General features: G+C 41.9%; 1 protein-coding gene across 1 annotated transcript; it reads left to right on the top strand.

The window, feature by feature from the left end:
- The first annotated feature begins 18,765 nt into the window (after positions 1-18,765).
- Positions 18,766-19,533, top strand: LOC133815125 (secreted RxLR effector protein 161-like). The gene has a single exon (XM_062248005.1). It carries the CDS (start codon positions 18,766-18,768, stop codon positions 19,531-19,533), a length of 768 nt encoding a protein of 255 aa, XP_062103989.1.
- The last annotated feature ends 4,571 nt before the right edge of the window (positions 19,534-24,104 follow it).

The following is a 24,104-nucleotide window of genomic DNA, read 5'->3' as shown; positions in this document are numbered from 1 at the left end:
TTGAGTTTGATGGTTCTATAACCATTGGCTTTTGATTCTTTGACGCCTAGTTTGTATAAGTTCTTCAATTATTTTGATTTTACACTTGGCTTACCCTGAAATGATATCCCAGTGCTGATCAAGTAGTCTAGAGCGAGCTTCGGTTTTCAAGTCTTTGCTTTAAGCTGTGAAAGTGAGGAGTTATGGCTGTGTATTGTGCTGTACTAAATTGGCTTTTTGGGTATCGCTTCAAGTTTAAATAGGTTTTGTTCTTATAATGTCAACAATTCTAGAATATGAAAAGCTATAGTCACTCACTGGTACTTGATCATTCTGCTATTTTGGTGATTGTAAAGCTTGACTGGTCCGTTTAAAAGTTTAAGCTAGTTCAATGAGAATGTTACCTTACTCTAGGGTTCAATAATATTTTGACCATTTTTGAGGATTATGGATCGGAAGAGGACTATGTTCTGTATGTTGCACATAAAGTAAAAACGAAGAAAAGAACAAAAGAAAAGCACTCAATTACTTCAACAGATGTGCATCACATCTTTGTTGAAACTGGGTGGCTGCTTGTGAGATAAATAGGGTGCCATCTCCTATTGTCTCCTGTTTGGTGAATATTTATCTAGTCACTTTAGAATAATATTCACAAGTTGTCTTAGTGGTTCTTGTAATTATTTCAAATTTCTATATAAGTTTATACTATCAATGTGCTTCCCTTAGTGAGGGTAATAATGTAGACCGATTATGAGCAAAGGAACCCGTGTTACTCATATTACTTATATGGAGCAGATGAACAAGTATTATGCAAGGCCAATTTCTTAGACTGCCAACTAATCTGTTTTCTTTTAGTGACTGGTCACTGATATTGACAGTTTTTCTTCTTCTTTCATTTTTATTGCATTGTGTTATTTGTTATAACTTTGTCTTTCTTCCCTATTTATTTTATCTAGAACAGATTAATCTATTTGGAATCTTTAGGAAATAAAAGTTGTCGCCACTGCATTACTGGCGTGTCTTATGCAGCTGTAATGGAAGGTTTTATGATGGCTTCCTCAAACAACTTTGATCTTTTGCATTGCGGAAACCCATTAGTTCATGTAGATTTTAACTTCTAGATGAACTCTATTTATCTCTCGTCACAAATCTCATGGTTGCAACTTCTTAGAGTACTTTACCTCCAGCTATAAATTCCCATAGGTCTTCACTTTGTTCAACTCTTCTGTCTACTTTGGGGGTATGCTTTTCTGTCTTATTTTGTGGATGGCCGCTTTTACTCTGAAAAAATCTCGCATAGATACATATGTTCACCCAACATCCTAGTGAATAGGTGATCCGCATTTCTTATCACACAAAGATGCCATATGAAGCAACATTGGTCATCGCGTAATTAGTGGAACTTATTCAGAATTGAATTTCCTGTATTCTAAGTAGGCATAATAAGTATTTTGCATTTCACATAATAATTGGAACATATCCATGAACCAAATACCTTTAACAAATGAGTAACATTTATTTTGTTTGGATTTTCCAAAATGTGGAATGATCAAGTATGATTATGAGTAGGTGCAAGTTGCTCAAGGGTTGTGTTGTAGATGATGATTTGTCCGACTCCAGCAGCTCTATTCTATTTTTCTCAATCAGATGAAAATAGTTCTATTTTTTCTCAGATTTGGAGTATATGTAGCGCAGTTTTAAGGGCATTTCTTGTCATTTTGAACTAGAAATTACTGTTGTGACTTTCTGAAGAATATGATGCTTTTGTGCAGCTAAAATTGAGTAAGGCAAATATGGATTTTTAAATAGGGTATTTGGGAAACTAGAGAATGATTAAATAGATACTTAGGTGAGATTATTAATTGTCTTAGGATTCTACGTGGCATTTGTTTTGATGTATTGAACCATGCATGTATGTATGTATGTCCTAATTCCTCATACTTTAAGATCTCAAACAAAGAGCATCACCACACCACACTTAGGTGGTGTTTGGAGTGAGAGATTAAAAATGAAGGAATATGAATATAATAGAATAAAAATTAATATAAATAAAAAGAATTGATAAAAAAATTATTAAAATTTTATCAATCTTGCATTGAAATGGTATTCCTTCCCATTTGAAAATGGAGTACGCATTCCACTAAATTGGTGAAAAAATTATTCTATTAGAATGACATTCCAATACTCTAAAATGTAATCAAACAAATGAATGGAATGGAAATTAATTTATTTTTATTCTATTATCTTCAACCAAATATTACTTAAAATACAAGTAAACAAATAAATAGAATGAAAATTGATTATTTTTCATTTTATTCTATTACTCTAACCAAACATCACATTAGATCTTTCTTTTCATTTCATATGATATTATATTATATAGGTAGGAATATTCAAGTTTTCAGCTTTGCTGACATGACTTGTACATTCATCATCTATATATTTTGTGTTTAGGTAACATGTTATGAATTTGAAGGTTTGGTAAAACTTTGAGGTTTGAGTTGGTTAATTTTCTTTTTCGTTGTAATAGAGTGTATCATTGTTGGTTGAATTTGATTTCGAAAGACTTAAATATAATAGAAAGCCTATTGGTTAAAAAGTCATTCCCAAGATTAGGAAAGTTTTTTCTTTTTATTATTAAGCTTATTTAGGTGAAGTATCTCGTCTGCCACTTTGAATAATTTTTTATGGTTAGTAAGTTAGAAATATTCTCTTAATTGAATAAGGAAATAGTTTCATTTTCATAAATAAATGCACTTGTAATTAAAGTTAGGATATTCGCAAATTATTTTAACTTCATTTTTATTTTTTGTGCTTGAAAATAATCACGTCATTCTAATTTTAGGTGGAATTTGTAAATATCTTTGGCATCACTCTTGATTACTTATCCCAGATAAACATTTCCTACGACTATATAAATATACAGTAATTATTAGTGTTTGTCTAGATCAAATAAGTTTGATAGGTTAATGTCAAGTATATTTTATGTCCACGTATAATTACTTCATATAAATAGTAATTAATTACTAATTTGCAACTACACTATATATTGGGTGAGACTATTTCTGATAAATTGAACATCTGTCCTCTCGCAACACACTCACACACCCAACCAAACTCAGCCCGAGGCACAGGTACTAGAACCCCTACATAATAAGATCTCAAAATTTAGAAAAATGTCATTTTTTACATACCCGAAAAATCTCAAAATTTTGAAAATTGTTACTTTATATATATATTTTTTTAAATAGCATATTTTGTATATGTTCTCCCACAAGTCAAGTTACATTTGAACTAGCCCCAAGTGGCATATTATGTGAGATTGTAGGCACTCTAATTTTGTCTTTTTTAATCAATTTTAATAATTTAATTATTTATTAAATACATTATTTTGGTGAATTAATATATATATATCATCATTAAATATTAAGAAATAAAAATTAATTAAAGTAGCCCTTCCAATATAATGTATAATTTATATATTAATTAATTTATTATTTTGTAGTTAAAGAATAATTTTTTTAATATTATAATCTTACAACTATAAACTTATTATTGTAGTTTTACTAATAATGATTTTGATTTCAATAAGATAATATTTTTAAAATTAAACAATTTATATTTGTTTTTATTTTCAGTTAAAATTCAATTTAAAAATTGTGATTATATTTTTATTTAAAAAAATTATTATGTTTTAATTGAGTGTATAAAATATTTTAATTCTTTAAAAACAATATGTGGGAGTAGTTTCTCCAAATCCCAACTAATTCTGTTAATGGGTTGTTTGGTTCTCAACTGTCATAACAACCTCATTAACTTAAGTGTTATTTCAATTCTTAGTCTATAAAAGGACATCTTGACTCCACTTGTGAAGAAAGAGAGAAAAACATAGTGAAGAGCAAACACACAGACGAAACGAGAGAAAATTAAGATGAAACAACAGAAAAGCCAGATTAGAAGAGAAAGCTGAAGTGTGGAAATCAAGATTGAGTATTGAGAAATGTTGTGAGAGTTGGGTTTGGGGAACTGTATTGAGAAGCACAACTGTTGTGAAAGTGCTTGCTCAGGGATTGAGAGGAAAACACATGTGCGATTGAGTGTTTAGAGAGTTTGATCCAAGAAGCTCCATTGAAGTCTTGTACTCATTTCGCTGATTGAATAAAGAAGAGATAGTGGTTCCTAAAATTGGATTAGGTTCAAGATCACATTGATCTTGTTCTGGACCAGTATATATACTTTTGTTGATTTACACTTTCATTATTTTTTTTTGTTTTCTAACTGTTTGATAATTAGTCTTATTGATTTGTGTTCTTAGATTCATCTTTGGTTCACTGAGATTCATCTGAGGTTCTTGAACTGGGAAATTTATCCTCATTTCCAACAAAATCAGAGCCAGGTTCTTCGATCAAAACGGGAGAAGAAAGTTCAAGATCCTAGAGCTTCCGCATTACAACTGATACAGAACACAAGCTAGAAGACTATGTCAACCATGGCCAAGTTCGAGCTTGAGAAATTTGATGGTACAAACGATTTCTCATTGTGGAGAGAAAGTCTTAAAGGAATTTTGGTACACTAGAAAGTAGCCAAGATTCTTGGACATCAGAAGTTGCTGGCTGATAAGAAACCTAAAGAAATAGCTGAGATGGAAGAAATGGCCTATTACACCATAATCATGTATCTATCAAATAGAGTACGAAGGAAATTGAGTTCAGAGACTATGGCAAAGGGATTATGGGATAAGATAGAAAAATTATATTTAAAGCCTTCTGTTTCTAACAAAATTAATTTACTTGAAAGGCTTTATGGTTTTAGAATGAATCCTGTTAATGAAATCATTGTAGGTTTGGCAAATATCGAGCACAAGATGGATGAGGAAAGCTAAGCAATAATCTTGTTGCGCTCATTACCAATGGCATACCAAGAAGTGAAAGCTGCAATAAAGTATGGAAGAGATATCATTTCACTAGATGGAGTTCTTGGAGCATTGAAGTCCAAAGGCTTTGAACTTCAGTTGGAGAAAGAATCCAAGAAGGATGAAACTTACTTTGTTTGTGGAAGATCAACAAAGAGAAGCACTTCAAGAAGCCATACACCATTTCACTCACGTTCTAAATCAAGAGGAAAAGATCCAAGAACATGTTATCATTGTGGGAAAATTGAACATATCAGGAGATTTTTCAATCTGTTAAGAAATCAACAAGGGTCCAGATCAAACCGGGACCAGAGAAGACCCATCTACAATCAATTTCATAATGAGAACAAACAACAGCAAGGAATGAAGTCTCTGAATAATTTTGCAACTGTGGCGGAAACCAAAGATGAATGCTCATCAGAAGGAGAACTTTTCTCAATATCTGATAAATCAGATATCAAAGAGTGGATCCTTGATTCAGGATGCACTTACCATATGTGTCCTAACTTAGATTCATTTTTTGATTATAAAGAAACTAATGGTGGTAGAGTACTAATAAGGAATGATGTTTCTTGCAGGGTAATTGGTCTAGGAAAGGTGGCAATTCGACAGTTCAATGGAGAGGTGAAAGTGCTCAACAATGTGAGACACATACCCGAACTGAGAAGGAATTTAATATCCTTGGGAGCTCTTGAAGAAGAAGGATATGGCTACAAATCTTTGAATGGAAACCTAAAGATCACAAAAGGATCTTTACTGATCATGAAAGGAAAGAGAGTCAATGGACTGTATGTACTAGAAGGAGAAACTGTAGCCATTGCTGAAACATCTCTTGTTAAGACTCAAGAAAGTGAGATGCATCTGTGGCACCAACGGATGGGACATATCAGTGAGCAGGGGCTGAGAGAGCTTCACAAACAAGGAAGCATAGACAAGTTGAAGACCTGTGCATTACCTTTCTGTGAAGCATGTGTATTTGGAAAGCATCATAAAATTAAATTCACTGTAGCAAAGCACAATATCAAAGGAGTCTTGGAGTACATTCACTCGGTTTATGGGGGCCTAGCAAAATACCAACACACTCAGGTAAGCATTACTTTCTATCTATAGTAGATGATTATTCTAGATATGTTTGGGTATATTTACTTAGGACTAAGATGAATGTCTAGAAAAATTTTAAGTATGGAAAAATCAGGTGGAAAATCAAACAAATTCTAGAATTAAGACTCTTAGAACCGATAATGGCTTAGAATTTATAAACCATGAGTTTGACATATTGTGCAATGATTATGGTATCACTAGACATAGGACAGTAGTTAGTACTCCAAAAAAGAATGGAGTTGCTGAGAGGATGAATCGTACTCTACTAAATAAGATTAGGTGTATGCTAGTAAGTTCAGGGTTGTCTAAATATTATTGGGGAGAAGCACTTGCTACTGCATGCTATTTGATAAATAGGACTCCTAACAGATGTATAGATTTGAAAATTCCATATGAAATGTGGTATAGAAAATCCCCAAGCTTGAAACATTTGAGAGTTTTTGGTTGTGCAGCATATGCACACCAGTCCAATGATAAACTAGGTGTTTACTGAGATTTTCGGAAACTATACTAATGAATATTAGCTAAGACTAATGATATGGAATTTAAAGGATTAACACAGGGATTTTACGTGGTTGGGGCGTTAATTAGCCTTAGTCCACAAGTCAGTTGTATTAGAGCTGGGAAAGTCTTTTACAATGGAGTTTCTCTCTATATTCTGACAGAGTAACTGTATATGAGTCGAAGAGAGATCCTTTTTCCAGTGTTCTACTGCCCGTATTTATAGGCTCATGGGAACACTGGGTCTGGGCCGGGTATGACCCGGGCCCATCAGAGATATGGATATTCTTGGCCTCTCTGGTGGAAGCCCAATATAAAAGATAAATCATACATAAATTCCAAACCAATTAAGGCCCAATAAGGTGGCCTAAGAACTATGCTTCGCCCGATAAAACAGTGCTTTTGGTATGGACACTTCGAGTTACGAGGCAGATTCAGGGGACAAGACCAGTCAGAGTACTTGGCAGTGCAGATCTGAAACAGCGGCGTGCAATCCCGAGGTGGCCTTTTCCGCAGGTGAAAAGTAGGGACAACATCCATGCGGAGTGGGGCGGCTTCAGGGTCCTGGACGATTTTGCCACCAATTGGGGACGACGTGACCCGGGTTCGTTTGCCTTTGTCCCTCTTCATTTACCATAGGCCCGGACCGTTACCAGGCTCCGGGACCAGGCACGTATTCCGCCGGGGGGTCCGAGCTGCCTGCATGTCTCCCAGATGACTGTCCCGGATAACCATACCGGATCCCCCCTCCGTCTGGCCCAGAATTGCACTAGGCCCGCGCCCCCTTTGATACTCCCGTACCCAGAGGCCTTGGGTCGGGCCGACATTTTGAATGCCCTGACCATGGGCTTGGACGGTCGTTCCGAGGCCACGCAGGAAATTGGGATAACATTTACCCCCCAAGCCTTCGCCTAGGCCCGCCAGGAGGAGGCTTGCATTGCTCCGGGATGCTCGCACGGTTGTCTCCCCAGTTCCTGCTTAGGATCGTGGGTCCATGACTAAGGGCTGTGATGCTGGCCGTATGCTGGGCCCGGACCGTTTACCAATGTCCAGGTACGTTTACCTTAGTCCCGCTTCGTGGCAAGGGTACACATGTCACCGGGTGATTGCTGCACGGATCTTGAAGGGTCTCCTAGTCATCTCAAGGGTCGCTAGGCCTAGGCTAGTGTGTTAGCACAGGTCACGAAGCGTCCCATCCGCATGGGGGTCCATCATTAACACCTTTGGGCTGAGGTGGACCGTAGGATGGGGCGACTTTTGGCATCCGCCCTTCCTGGGCCGTTAGATTTGGGATGGCGAGAATCGGCTTGAGAGGGCTCATAAATGCCTCTGCACGATTCTGGACCGTCCGATGGGGAGACACCTGTCCGTTGGATCAGGGGCCAAGACTTGGGGCCTTTATAAATACTTCGCAGATGCTCACTTGACACCTTTACACTCTCGAGCCATCTTAAGAATTGATCAGTCTCGCCTGAGCTTTGCCCGAGCGTTGCATGTCCGATATTGCCGACGACATCCACTACCGTCTGCTAGCTCTACGCCGTCGCCTATTTCCAACGCCCCCAGCATTAGTCCATCCGCCTGAGAGCATGCCCGGGGAGTGCCTTATCGACGAGCTGTTGAACCGGCTTCACCACTTCAAAAACGAAGTCCTGCCATCCTTATCGTCGGACAACCACCATCCTCTCAGGCCAACAACTCACCGTAAGTCCTTCTGACCTTCTTGATGAATATATGAGCTTGGGCTATTCTTTTAATTCGCTTTTTTAGGGTGCTAGAATATGAATACATTTAGGAGTAGTTAAGAAGGCCGCCTGGTTCGGGCAGCTCCGTATCCGGAGGCTTCCCGGACAGATGGCGGGGCCTTAGTTCTTCCCTTCCCGATCGGGGTCTTGAGGTTCCTTGGTGATCCCGGACCCGATCCACAGGGGCTCCAAGCAGTCCTTAGGAGACCCCCCGTACCTCAACCAACTTTCTTGGGTTTAGGTACTGACTGCTTGGCTTTCTTTCTATGTTCCCAGATCAACTATGACAACGGGCGTCACACTCCACTCCGAGGAAGAAGTCAACAGGGCTCCTGTCGTCATAGCTGAGTCCCGGACACCAAAAGGTAACCGGTGGGAAATGGACGTGGCGCCCAACCTGTTCCGGAACTACCGAATGATGTACCTCCTGGAGCAGCGTCTGGGCATAGAATCCACTCCCGGACTCTTCCACAACCGCATGGCCAAGATCGAGGAACGGGTGCACACGTCCGTAGAGGGATTCGGGGCTTGGAGCGCTGGCCACATCAGCGCGGGAGCCACGCTCCCGCTTCACGAGTACTTTGTACGTTTCCTGACGTTCATGGGGAATCGCGCCGTTCCAGATCCTGCCGCAAGCGTACCGGCTACTCGCAGGATGGCGGATGTTTTGTATCGCGAAGGAGATCGCAGAGCCCACTCACGTGGAGGTCTTGTATTTCTACAAGCTGGAGCCGCAGGTCAACGTCAAGGACAAAACCCGGGACGGCTTCTACAGACTGAAACCGCGGAGTAGCTACCCCGCCCCTACCAGCTCCTGGAAGCACCCCCCGGACGTCCGTCACTACTGGTTCATGATGTCCGGGTTCCTCGTGGAGAAGAACCCCACACTGCTACTGGACTTCCAGCGAGTGGGTAAGTACTTTCCTGGTCCTCTTCCTTTTTCCTGGTTTCACTCTCCGTCGTTTCTCATCGTGTCTTTCGGTGGCAGGGCCTTTCGCTCAAACTCCCCTCACTAGGATCATTATGGAAAGGAGGTTTTACTCTGGGTTGAGCGCGGAGGATCTGGATGTGGGTGGCTACGTCACGGATGACAATCTCTGGCTGGTCAGGATGCTCGCGGCCACCCAAACCATCGTCATCCCGAACCTTCGGGGCATCGCTTGCGAGAAGAACGTCGCCATCCGGGAGCAGCTGGCCCTGGACCACATTGCCAGAGTGGAGAAAGTGGCGCGAGCCAACGCGGCCCAGAGCAAGAAAGACCAGGCCCCGACGGAGGCGGCCACTTCGGGGGAGCTGGAGGAGCTCTTCGAGGACTCCCTACCAAACACTGGGACTCCCGGGGCTAGCGTATCGGGGTGAGGTAACTCCCCTTTAATCTTAACTTATGCTCCCTGAGTCGGGGACTTAGCTAGGTTTAGGCTAGTACCCCCGGGCCCCGCGGTCAGGGCCGACGGGGAGATGAGACCTTCAACCTCCGTCCCCGTAGGCTCAGAGGTCCTTATGTTCTTATTCGGGTTCCTCCAGTATGGGAATTTCCTGAACCCGGACGACATGGCGGATCGAGTTCATTCATTTTCTTTAGAGGAGTTGAGTCACGCCCGGGGCATAGATGAGGGTTCGTCCCGGGTCATTATTAGCTCTGACATGTGTTTTTGTTTCTGTTTGGTTTGCCATCCTAACTCCCTTTTCTGTGCTTTTACAGGAGACTCCAATATGTCAACTCCTGCCAGCAAATTGAGGCAGCTCCTCAAAGACAGGGCGGCCAAGAAGGCGACCAGGAAGGTGGCCAGGAAGGCAAACGAGGCAACGGGCCTGGAGCCCAGCCTTAACAAGGAGGTGTCCGGGACGGAGCTTCGTCGCGGTGGGGGAGCCCTTGCCGCGGTCCCCGTTCAAGCGGTGGAGTAGGCTGTAGTCTCCGCCCCCGCCCAACACCCGGTAATCGACTTAGAGGCGGGTGCAGCGACCAGCCGAAGCTCCGAAAAAAGGGGCCTGGACACTGGTGTCGAAGAAGCCGACACCGGGAAGAGGCCCCGGACGAGGCGGGGTGTTTCGGCCGACGAGTCATACGGTGAGAGTCGGCTCTCTGCGAAGGAGGTCCCTGCACTGCCCGTTCTCCCCATACGTCCGACACTTCTCGAGGAGGGGGAGTCCGCTTTGCGGGATGAGCAGTCCCGACTGATCAACCGAACTTGGGAAAATGGTCGGGGCTGGAGGGACGAAACTTACAGGGCCCTGACGATCCCCCGTCAGGTGGAATTCGCGGAGCGTCCGACCGCGTTCAGCGCCCCTCAGCCGATCGTGGACCGGCCAGCCATTGAAACAGGCTTCCGCCCTAAACTCGGACAGGACACGGCCCCCCTGGCGGCTGACCTGCTAGACCAGGCGGGGAACACCATGTCCAACCTCCAGCTCAAGAGGTATGCCATGATAGCCAACCCAGACGTGTTGTTCATTTCCCAAGCGCTCCGCCACCAGGCCACTGCGGTAACTTTTCTTATCTATTACTTCCCCCCTCTTATTTGTTGATGAGGATTTTTCCTAACTTTTCTTTGCTCCAGGTTGATCTGTTGTCCCATTGGAGTGCCGATCTGGTGACCGAGCTGGCCATGAAGATGGAGACGACCAAGTTGGAGCTGGAGGCAGCAGTGAATCAGAGGGAGGCCGCCAAGGAGGCCCTTGGCCAGGAGATTGCCCACGCTTAGACGAAGCGCGAGGAGTTCGACCGCGCCAAGGCCGGACTGGAAGAGGCGTTGTCCCGGAAGTCAAAGGAGGCCGATGAGCGGGAAACACTCTTGGAGGCAGCCGCGGCTCAGTCCGTTCTGTATAAGGAGGAGATCCAGGCCTTGAAGGTCCGGGTCTGCGAACTAGGCGACTCTCTCCTTGTGGAGAAGGCGGCGCTTGAAACATCCCGCTGGGAAAAGGAGGAGGCTGAGGGCATGCTGAAGGTCACCTTTGATGAGGCCATTTACATGGCCTGGTGCAAGGACAAGAATATGAACCTCCTTGTCTTCCCTGATCCGGAGTCAAAGCGGGCCAAGTTTGAGGCCAAGGAGAAAGAGGACACGGAGCTCTGGGCGGATGAAGTCTAGGCTCGAATCCCGGCCTTATATATATTTATTTTCTATATCTTCTTTGTAATTTTGACTTGTAACTAAGTTCAAAACATTGCCGTTTTCTCCGGTTTTTATATAAGTTTCTTTTTGTTATCTCGAGTGGAAATTTCACCTTATTGCCACACCTAACTGATTCTGAGGGTTTGGTCCCGGTTCCAACGGCCTGGGCTAGACCCGCTGACTTAACTTGCCGAGTTTTCAAATCTAACTGCCAAGTTTTTAATCCTGGCTCCCAAGGCCAGGGCCAACGTGGCTAAGTTTAACTTAGAACCTTGTTCTCCTTTTATCAGCTTTAGGCCATGGCTTTGCCCTGGGGCAAACTGGATGCTTCTGTCTCCCGGACATCACTCGTCCGGAGCGGGATGAGCCTTGGGCTTGGTCCTCTTTATTTTTATACCCCCGGACATCGTTCGTCCGGGGTGGGACCGACCTTGGGCTCGGTCCTCTTTATATTTTTATCCCCGGACATCGCTCTTCCGGGGTGGGATCGGCCTTGAGCTCGGTCCTCTTTATTTGTATACCCCCGGACATCGTTCGTCCGGGGTGGGACCGGCCTTGGGCTCGGTCCTCTTTATTTTTATACCCCCGGACATCGTTCGTCTGGGGTGGGACCGGCCTTGGGCTCAGTCCTCTTTATATTTTTATCCTCGGACATTGCTCGTCCAGGGCGGGACCGGCCTTGAGCTCGGTCCTCTTTAATTTTATACCCCGGGACATCGTTCGTCTGGGGTGGATTCGGCCTTGGGCTCGATCCTTTTTATATTTATACCCCCGGACATCGTTCGTCCGGGGTGGGACCAGCCTTGGGCTCGGTCCTCTTTATATTTTTATCCCCGGACATCGCTCGTCCGGGGCGGGACCGGCCTTGAGCTCGGTCCTCTTTATTTTTATACCCCCGGACATCGTTCGTCCGGGGTGGGACTGGCCTTGGGCTCGGTCCTTTTTATATTTTTATCCCCGGACATCGCTCGTCCGGGGCGGGATCGGCCTTGGGCTCGATCCTTTTTATATTTCTACCCCCGGACATCGTTCGTCCGGGGTGGGACCGGCCTTGGGCTCGGTCCTCTTTATATTTTTATCCTCGGACATCGCTCGTCCGGGGCGGGACCGGCCTTGAGCTCGGTCCTCTTTATTTTTATACCCCCGAACATCGTTCGTCCGGGGTGGGACCGGCCTTGGGCTCAGTCCTCTTTATATTTTTATCCCCAGACATCGCTCGTCTGGGGCGGGACCGGCCTTGAGCTCAGTCCTCTTTATTTTTATACCCCCAGACATCGTTCGTCCGGGGTGGGACCGGCCTTGGGCTCGGTCCTCTTACGAACCGGGGCTAGCCTGAGCTTGCGCCCCGCCGGGTAATCGCTTATACCCGGGATACCCCCCGCAAGTGAGCAGAGACTGGTCTGGGGTCACTTGAGAAAGATTAACGTTGTTTTACAATATTCCTTTATGACGTTTTGCACACGCCATTTTCATTGTTTGAAAAAGGGTCGCCCTGAGGCGTACATTGTTTACAATGAAAATATTAAATTGGGAACTGCTCTCCTGACTACTAATAGTATTTACGGAGATGCTCCGCATTCTAGGCTCACGGGACTTCCGAGCCATTGAGCCGCTTTAAGTGGTATGTCCCGGGACACACCTTGTGCTGGATCTCGTACGACCCCTCCCAATTTGGGCCTAGATCCCCTACTCCCGGGTCTTGAGTAGCAGGGAAGACTCTTCGTAAGACCAAGTCGCCAGTCCCAAACTTTCGGCTTTTGACTTTGGAGTTGAAGTGTCGTGCGATCTTGCCTTGGTACATCTTTAGCTGCACCTCCCGGATCTCCTCAATGAGATCTAGCGATTCTTGGAGTAAGGCATGGTTCTGGGCGGGGTCATACGTGTCTCGTCGGTGAGATGGGATGGTCATTTCGATGGGGATGACGGCTTTGCATCCATAGACCATGGAGTAGGGGGTGTGGCCGGTTGATGTCCTCTCGGTCGTCCGGTAAGCCCATAGTACGCGGGGCAGTTCCTCGGGCCATTTTCTCTCGCAGGCCTGTAGTTTTTTCTTCAGTGTCCCCTTTAGGATTTTGTTCACGGCTTCTGCCTGCCCGTTTGCTTGGGGCCTGGCGACCGCGGAGAAGCTCTTGACGATACCGTGCCTTTCGCAAAAATCCGTGAAGTGGGCGCTGTCGAACTGCTTCCCGTTGTCGGACACGATTTTGTAGGGGAGGCCATACCGACACACTATGTTATTGATGATAAAATCTAAGGCCTTTTTGGAAGTGATTGTGTTCATGGGCTTCGCCTCAATCCACTTCGTGTAATAGTCCATGGCCATGATGGCATACTTTACCCCTCCTTTCCCGGTCGGGAGGGATCCGACGAGATCGATCCCCCACACTGCGAAGGGCCAGGGGCTAGTCATCAAGGTTATTTTTGTCGGGGGGGCCCGTGGGACCTTCGCGTACCTCTGGCACTGTTCGCACTTGCGGACGTAGTCAATACAGTCTTTCTTCATGGTTGGCCAGAAGTATCCTTGGCGCAGGATCTTCTTGGATAGGCTGGGCCCGGCAGTGTGATCTCCGCAAAATCCTTCGTGCACTTCATGCATGATAGCGCTCAGCTCAGTCCCGGACACACACCTGAGGTAAGGCATGGATAAACCCCGGCGATAGAGTTTTCCGTCCATCATGACATATCGGTGGACTTGGTATTGGAGTTTCCTGGCTGCGGCTCTGTTTACTGGAACCTCCCCGGCTGTCAGATAGTGGATAAGCGGTCCCATCCAAGACGTGGAGTGATCGATGGTGTGGACCGCGGGGGCCCTGATGCTTGGGACGAGGAGATGGTTGACGGGGACCAGTCCGGTCAGCTCTGCCTTGGCGTCAGTGGCCAGTTTCGCTAGTGTATCCACGAAGACATTTTGCTCTCGAGGGATCTGGTGGATGGAGTGCTTGGTGAATGCCTGTAGCATTTCTCTCGTCTGGGTCACATAGGCCGCCATTCTCTCTCCTTTAGTTTGATATTCCCCCGAGATTTGTCTGACAATTGGCTGGGAATCACTATAGATTTCCAGGTTTGCTGCCCCTACCTCCCGGACCAAACGCAGCCCGGCTAGGACAGCTTCATGCTCCGCTTCGTTATTCGACGCCTTAAACTGGAAACGAAGAGCATTTTGTAACTGGTGCCCCTGTGGTGATACTAAAATGATTCCGGCCCCAGCCTCGTTCTCATTCGAGGCTCCGTCCACGAAGACCTTCCATACGGGTGCCGCGGGGGCCTCAGGAACACTGTCTTCCTGAGACACCCCAGAACACTCAACGATGAAATCGGCCAGGGCTTGCCCCTTGACAGACACTCTAGGGACGTAGGATATATCGAACTGGCTTAGCTCCATGGCCCACTTTAGGAGTCTTCCCGATGACTCGGGCTTCTGTAACACTTGCCGCAGCGGATGGTTGGTCAGGTCCTTTATGGCGTGGGCCTGAAAATAAGGTCGAAGCTTTCGGGATGCCATCAGCAGGCAGAATGTCAGCTTTTCTATCAATGGGTACCGAGACTCAGCGTCCAGCAATCGCTTGCTTACGTAGTATACCGGGAGCTGTGCCCTTTCTTCCTCTCGTACCAACGTGCCGCTGATCGCGTGCTCGGTCACGGCCAGGTATAGATATAGAGGCTCCCCTTCTACCGGTTTCACCAGGATTGGGGCTTGGGCCAAGTGTTCTTTCAGCTTACGAAAGGCCTCCTCGCATTCGGCTGACCATTCAAAACACTGGATTCCCCGAAGGACGTTGAAGAACGGGATGCACTTGTCCGTGGCTTTGGAAACGAAGCGGCTCAAGGCGGCTATTCGCCCCGTCAGGATTTGTACGTCCTTATGCTTCCGGGGAGAAGCCATATCAATCAGTGCCTTGATCTTATCTGTATTGGCTTCTATTCCCCGGAAAACTCACTATGAATCCCAGGAACTTCCCGGAGGCCACGCCAAAAGTGCACTTTTTGGGATTCAGCTTCATCCCGTACTTCCGGATGACTGCGAAGGCCTCCGCCAGGTCATCTGAATGGTTCCGGGACGTCTTGGACTTGACCAGCATGTCATCGATGTATACCTCCATGTTTCGCCCTAACTGGGCCCGGAACATTCGATTGACGAGCCTTTGGTAAGTTGCTCCGGCATTCTTCAGTCAGAAGGGCATGACTATGTAGCAGTAAATTCCCTTGTCGGTTTGGAAGCTGGTGTGCTCCTAATCTGCCACATGCATAGAGATCTGATTATAGCCGGAGTAAGCATCCATGAAGCTCAAGATCTCGTACCCGGACGTAGCATCCACCATTTGGTCGATCCGGGGCAGCGGGAAACAGTCCTTTGGACAAGCTTTGTTGAGGTCCGTGAAGTCGATGCACGTTCTCCATGTCCCGTTCGGTTTCGGCACCAAGACGGGATTGGCCAGCCAAATGGGGTACACAGCCTCGCGTATGAAGTTGATGGAAGACAGCTTCTCAACCTCCAGCTTAAGGGCCTCGGCCCTCTCCGTCCCCAAAGGCCTGCGTTTCTGGCGGACCAGGGTCGTGTTTGGGTCAATACTTAACGCGTGGCAAATGATATTGCAGTCGATCCTAGTCATGTCTGAGTGAGACCAGGCCAGGATATCCTGATTTCCCTTAACTTGGGCGATGATGGCAGTCCGAACGTCTGCCGGCAGACTTTTTCCGACTTGGATGATCCGGGTCGGATCGGTGTCGCTGATGCACACCTCTTCTATCTCATCCATTGGTTCCAGGACGCGGTCGTCCCCTATCCGCGGGTCCAAGTCATCTTCTTCCCAGACCATCCTCTCAGCAGGTGGGGAGGGGATTGGTTCGACGAAGTCCTCGCCGGGTTTTTCCTGGATCATGTATATGGGCCGAGCCGACACATGGTAGCACTTCCGGGCGCTCTTCTGGTCTCCCTGGACAGTTCCTACCCCTCCGTTGTCGCATGGGAACTTCATGCAAAGATGACGGATGGAGGTGATGGCTCCAAACTCAACCAATGCGGGCCGACCAAAGATGACGTTGTAAGCGGTGGGGCAGTCCACCACTACAAAGGTGCAGAACTTGAACTAGTGCTGCAATTCATTCCCCAGTGTGGCGGGCAGCTGGATCTTTCCCATGGGGAGAAGCGCATCTCCGTTGAAGCCGTAAATCTGGGTCGGGCACGATGCCAGATCCGCTTCAGTCAAGCCAATGGCGGTGAAAGCGGGCTTGAACAACAGGTTGAGGAGCTCCCATCATCCAAACTGTTTACCGAGATTTTTGAAAACTATACTAATGAATATTAGCTAAGACTAATGATATGGAATTTAAAGGATTAACACAGGGTTTTTACATGGTTGGGGCGTTAATTAGCCTTAGTCCACGAGTCAGTTGTATTAGAGCTGGGAAAGTCTTTTACAATGGAGTTTCTCTCTATATTCTGACAGAGTAACTGTATATGAGTCGAAGAGAGATCCTTTTTCCAGTGTTCTACTGCCCGTATTTATAAGCTCATGGGAACACTGGGTCTGGGCCGGGTATGACCCGGGCCCATAAGAGATATGGATATTCTTGGCCTCTCTGGTGGAAGCCCAATATAAAAGATAAATCATACATAAATTCCAGACCGATTAAGGCCCAATAAGGTGGTCTAAGAACTATGTTTTGCCCGGCAAAACGGTGCTTTTGGTATGGACACTTCGAGTTGCGAGGCAGATTCAGGGGACAAGACCAGTCAGAGTACTTGGTAGTGCAGATTTGAAACAGCGGCGTGCAATCCCGAGGTGGCCTTTTCCGCAGGTGAAAAGTAGGGACAACATCCATGCGGAGTGGGGCGGCTTCAGGGTCCTGGACGATTTTGCCACCAATCGGGGACGACGTGACCCGGGTTCGTTTACCTTTGTCCCTCTTCATTTACCATAGGCCTGGACCGTTACCAGGCTCCGGGACCAGGCACGTATTCCGCCGGGGGGTCCGAGCTGCCTGCATGTCTCCCGGATGACTGTCCCAGATAACCATACCGGATCCCCCCTCCGTCTGGCCCAGAATTGCACTAGGCCCGCGCCCCCTTTGATACTCCCGTACCCAGAGGCCTTGGGTCGGGCCGACATTTTGAATGCCCTGACCATGGGCCTGGACGGTCGTTCCGGGGCCACGCAGGAAATTGGGATAACACTAGGCACTAGATCTATCAAGGGAATTTTTCTTGGTTACCCTATAGGAACTAAAGGTTGTAGACTTTGTGTTAATCAAAATGCTAAGACTAAATTATAATTTCAAGAAATGTTATCTTTAATGAGCATGATTTTCCTCATTTGAAAGTCGAGATTTGTAGTGTTTCAAATGATGCAGGTGAAACAAGTAAAAGGAACATGGCTGCGTTTGAAGTTAAGCTGAGAAACTTTGAAGGAAATACTCAAGCTAATGCTGATATGAATAACCAAAGTGAATCTGAAACTGAGCTAGATACAACAGAACAACAACCTAATCTATCTGGGTATCAACTGGCAAGAGATCGAGAGAGAAGAGTTATACAACCTCCAGCAAGATATGCTGAAGCTGACTTGGTGGCTTATGCACTTGCATCAGTGCAGCAAACTGACACACCAGAACCCAACAGTATTGAAGAGGCTCTTTCAGGGAAGAATAAGGCTGAATGGAGTCAAGCAATGAAGGAAGAAATGGATTCATTGAGCAAAAACAGAACATGGGATTTAGTTGCAAAACCAAAAGGTGAGAAAGTGATTTCATGTAAATAGATTTTCAAGGTGAAGGAAGGTCTGAGTAAAGATGAGCCTTTGAGGTTCAGAGCAAGGCTTGTCGCAAAGGGGTTTACACAAGTGGAAGGAATCGATTATAATGAAGTGTTCTCACCTGTAGTAAAGTATAAGACTATAAAATTGATGCTATCTCTTGCAGCACAACAAAATTTAGAAGTAGAACAGCTTGATGTCAAGACTGCCTTCTTAAATGGTTTTATAGAGGATGACATTTATCTGCATCAACCACCTGGTTTTCAGGTGGAATCAAGCAACAAAGAGATGGTGTGCAAGCTTAGAAGGTCACTGTATAGACTTAAACAGTCACCACGACAATGGAGTAAGAGATTCGACACCTATGTTCAATACATTGGATTTGTTAGATCAAAGTTTGATCATTGCCTATACTACAAAAATCTTGAGCAATCTACATCAATTTTTCTCTTACTATATGTAGATAATATGCTCATTATGGGGAAGGACAAGACAGTGATAAAAGGCATCAAAGACAAGCTGAAAGGTGAATTTGGAATGAAGGAGCTCAGTCAAGTCCAAAAGATACTTGAGATAGAAGTGACAAGGAACAGAAAAGAAAAGATGGGATTTTGAATCTTAAACAAGCAAGTTATATTCAGAGGGTACTTCAGAGATTCAACATGCATGATTCAAAGAGTGTTTCAGTACCTCTAAGAGGACAATTTGTACTTTCAAAAGATCAAAGTCCAAAGACTATTGAGGAGACAAAGGAAATGGCTAAAGTCCCTTATGTTATGGCACTAGGGTGTTTAATGTACATCATGGTCAGCACTAGACCAGAAAAAACACATGCTCTAAGCATCCTTAGTAGGTTTATGTCCAACCCCGGATTAGAGCATTGGAATGCTCTTAAGTGGCTACTTAGATATCTAAAGGGAACTACTGAGATGGGACTAAGATACAAGCAGATGGATCAGAAAGTTACACTTGAAGGTTTTGTAGGTGCAGACTATGCAGCAAGTAAGGATACAAGGAGGTCAACTACTTCATATGTATTCACAACAAATGGAGATTGCATATGTTGGAAGTCCCAACTACAGTTAGTTGTGTCACTATCAACAACTGAAGCTGAGTTCATGGCCACCACCGAAGCATTCAAAGAGGCAATATGGTTACAAGGAATGCTACAAGAGCTGAAGATGATGAAAGATAAAGCTAAGATATACTCAGATAGTCAATCTCCAATTCACCTCTGTAAAAATCCAGTATACCACGAAAAGAGAAAACACATTGACATTCTTTTGTTTTGGATAAGAGAAAAGATAGAGGAAGATGTGATATCATTGGACAAGATTGGTACTGAGGATAATCTAGCTGATATAGGAACTAAGGCACTACATGTGAACAAGTTTAAGCATTGCTTAAACTTGCTCAACCTTCGTAACTAATGTTGGAACTATAGGATCACTATCTCTACAAGTAGAATTCTATTACTACACTTAGGTTGTGATTTGAAGAATCTAGGTGGAATTTGGGAGAGTAGTTTCTCCAAATCCCAACTAATTCTGTTAATGGGTTGTTTGGTTCTCAACTGTCATAACAACATCATTAACTTAAGTGTTATTTCAGTCCTTGGTCTATAAAAGGACATATTGACTCCACTTGTGAAGAAAGAGAGAAAAACATAGTGAAGAGCAAACACACAGACGAAACGAGAGAAAATTAAGATGAAACAACAGAAAAGCCAGATTAGAAGAGAAAGCTGAAGTGTGGAAATCAAGACTGAGCATTGAGAAATGTTGTGAGAGCTGGGTTTGGGGAACTGTATTGAGAAGCACAACTGTTGTGAAAGTTCTTGCTCAGGGATTGAGAGGAAAACACATGTGCGATTGAGTGTTTAGAGAGTTTGATCCAAGAAGCTCCATTGAAGTCTTGTATTCATTTCGCTGATTGAATAAAGAAGAGATAATGGTTCCTAAAACTAGATTAGGTTCAAGATTACATTGATCTTGATTTGAACTAGTATATATACTTGTGTTGATTTATGATTTCATATTTTTCGTTTTTTAACTGTTTGATAATTAGTCTTACTGATTTGTGTTATTAGATTCATCTCTGATTCATCTCTGTTTCACTGAGATTCATCTGAGGTTCTTGAACTGAGAAATTTATTCTCATTTCCAACACAATAAGTATTTATATAAGTGGGTTTTATTTTTAATTTATTGATATGATTTATGTGCGTACTAATTTTTTATTTATTTTAGAAAGTGTGAAAATAAATTTTAAAAATTACAAGGGATTTATTTAGAAAAGAGTAGGAAGATAAAAAAAAAGATGGATACATATAAACTGGATGAGTAACTTATTGTTTACTTATTAATATGACATTTATAATTGCATTTTATATTTAATTTTATTTTAATAGGATCTAAATATAAGATTAATCCTTTGATTCTATTATTTTTCTTTTCTTTCTTTTTTTTTACTACTTCATTCTCATTTAAGATTTATTCCCATAATCATAAATTTAGATTTTGTATATATTCTTTTGGATCCACAAGATCATATGCCAATACATTATTGATGAGTCTGGTATCTCTATTGCACTATTTCTCGAATAACATGGTAATTTATTCTATATTTGATTATTTTTTTCAAAAAATTTGTGCGCATCTATTTTTATTTTTTATTTTTTGGTCAGACGCGCACATGTATGTGAAAATCCACGCATATATGAAGGGAGCCTTATATTAGTTTTAAAGGAGTCTAGATTAACATGGAGTTTGGTATATAGATATGTTGCTTCTAAGTTGGAATGTTTAATCATCGACTTGATCGTGTATAATAATGTTTAGTTCTTATTTTATTTATATATATATATATTATGCTAAAAAAAATTCTTAAAAAATTAAAATAAATTAACTTTTAATTAATATATTTATAGAATTAATGTAATATATTTTTATGTTGAAAATATTTATGTTTGGATTTAATTTGATACTTGTTTGAAGAAAAAATAGCATTTGTGGCAGATCTGAAAGAATAAATTAAAAAGAAAGCAAAATAGTTGCTGAAATAAAAAAAATGACAAATTTGAGGCTCAAAACAAAGAATTGTTATTTTTGCAAGGGAAAAGTTGAGAACTACTCATTTTATAAACTTTACCTATTATTATCATGAGAATTTCCAAATTACATTTAAAAATGCATTCTAATTGTTTGTTGAAATGTCTAAAGAAGAATTCTACGCTCATAACAACTCATACTAGACTCAAATAATACTAGCTTTGAAATGTATTACAAGTGTTTGTTAAAACAACTCATAGAAACTAAAGTTGCTATTGTAAAACTGAAACATTTATGCTGTTATATATATGAGTGACAACTATATTTATAGGATTATACTCAATTTATGAAAAATTATTATTTAAAATGTAAACATCAATGTTTAAAATCTAAACCACAACTCTTTAAAATTTAAACCACAATCTTTTAAAATATAAACATAAAGACATAAAATCTAAACCACGACCATTTAAAAGTTTAATTTCAAGGCTTAAAATTTAAACTACTAGTTTTTAAAATTTAAACCACAAGACTTAAAATTTAAACCATGACTCTTTAAAATTTAAACCACAAGACTTAAAATGTAAACCACGACTTTTTAAAATTTAAACCACATGACTTAAAATTTAAACTACATCTCTTTAGAATTTAAACTACGACTCTTTAAAATTTAAACCACGAGGATCAAAAGTTAAACCACTACCATATAAAATATAGTTTATATGATCATTTAAAATTCAAACCATGACTATTTAAAATGTAAAATACTACTCTTTCAAATTTAAAACATAAGGCTTAAAATTTAAACCATGACTCTTTAAAATTTAAACAACAAAGCTTAAAATTTAAATCACGTCTCTTTGAAATTTAAATCACACGTCTTAAAATTTAAACCAAGACTTTTTAAAATTTAAACCAAAAGGCTTAAAAGGTAAACTACTAGTCTTAAAATCTAAAGTGTGACCATATAAAATATAAACCACGACTCTTTAAAATTTAAATCATAACTCTTTAAAATTTAAACCACTAGTCTTTAAATTTTAAACAACAAGGCTTAAAATTTGAATCACAACTCTTTAAAAGTTAAACCATAAGACTTAAAATTTAAACAAAAAAGCTTAAAATTTAAACCACGACCATATAAAATATAAACCATGATTCTTTAACATATAAACCACAATGCTTAAAATTTAAACCACTAGGCTTAAGGTCTAAACAATGTCCCTTTAAAATGCAAACCTCAAGGCTTAAAATCTAAACCACAATTCTTTAAAATTTAAACAACAAGGCGTAAAATTTAAACCACATCTCTTTAAAATTTATATCACTTCTCTTTAAAATTTAAATCACAAAGCTTAAAACTTAATACACAACTCTGTAAAACTTAAACAACAAGACTTAAAATTTAAACCACGAATTTAAAAAATTTAAACCACAAGGCTTAAAAGTTAATCCACTAGGCTTAAAATTTAAACAACGACCATATAAAATATAAATCATGATAATTTTAAACGTAAACCACAATGCTTTAAATTTAAACTACTAGGCTTAAATTCTAAATCATGTCCCTTTAAAATGTAAACCTTAAGGCTTAATTTATAAACCACAACTCTTTAAAATTTAAACCACAAGGCTTAAAATTTAAACCATGACTATTTAAAATTTAAACTAAAAGGCATAAATTTAAACCACAAGGCTTAAAATTTAAACCACGACTCTTTAAATTTTAAACCATGACTTTTTAAAATTTAAACCATATGGCTTAAAAGTTAAACCATTATGCTTAAAATCTAAACCACGACCATATAAAATATAAATTATGACTTTTTAAAATTTAAACCACAAGGCTTAAAATTTAAATCACTAGGCTTAAAATTTAAACCACGTCTCTTTAAAATGTAAATCTCAAGGCTTAAAATCTAAACTACTCCTCTTTAAAATTTAAACTACAAAGTTCAAAAATCTAAACCGCAATCCTTTAAAATATAAATCTCAAGACATAAAATCTAAACCACAACCATTCAAAAGTTCAGCCTCAAGGCTTAAAATCTAAACCACAACTCTTCAAAATGTAAACCACAAAGCTTAAAATCTAAACCACTTGGCTAAAAATCTAAAACACGACATTTTAAACTACAAAGGATAAGATTTAAAATCTAAACCAAAACTATTTAAAATTTAAACCGCAATGCTTAAAATTTAAACCACTATTTTTTAAAATTTAAACTACGAGACTTAAAACTTAAACCATGAATCTTTAAAATTTAAACCACAAGGCTTAAAATTTAACCAGTAGGCTTAAAATCTAAACCACGTCTCTTTAAAATGTAAACCTCAATGCTTAAAATATAAACCACGACTCTTTGAAATTTACACCACAAAATTTAAAATGTAAACCACTAGGCTAAAAGTCTAAATCATGACCCTTTACACTATAAAGCATAACTTTTAAAATTTATACCACAACTATAAATTTTGCATGGATTTTGTTGACGCGGTTCTTCGGCAACAGGTAATTAAGAAAAGAAAGAGAAAGGGATTAGTGCTTATGTTGAACCGAAATAGATGAATGATCTTGGAAATGGAATGGTGACACAAAATACGTTTTTAGGTGGTTCAAATGTTAAAATCCTTCTACTCCACCAGTCAGTATTATTGCTATATACTGGGTATTCTTTTACAGGGTATTTCTTACAATATAGAATCCAACCCCTTATAACTCCCAGGGTCTCCATATTTATAGGAGAAGGCACCTGAGAGTTGGTAAGAAGGTCATCCCGTGACCTTCTTACCTATCATGTCAACTCTGGGACATTCATGATTAATTCCTAAACCTGACACATAAGTGTGGTCAAATCAATAGGTAAGGGGATAATGGGCCGCACGGCCCAACCCAGTCATGGGTGTCTGAATACGCACGTTCCTGCTGCGTGTCCGAGAAGTCAGGGGTA

This window comes from Humulus lupulus, chromosome 2, assembly GCF_963169125.1.
Source record: "Humulus lupulus chromosome 2, drHumLupu1.1, whole genome shotgun sequence".
In the NCBI taxonomy this organism is placed as follows: domain Eukaryota; kingdom Viridiplantae; phylum Streptophyta; class Magnoliopsida; order Rosales; family Cannabaceae; genus Humulus; species Humulus lupulus.
The sequence above is the reverse complement of the archived record's forward strand: the minus strand, read 5'-3'. Positions and strand labels throughout refer to the sequence as shown.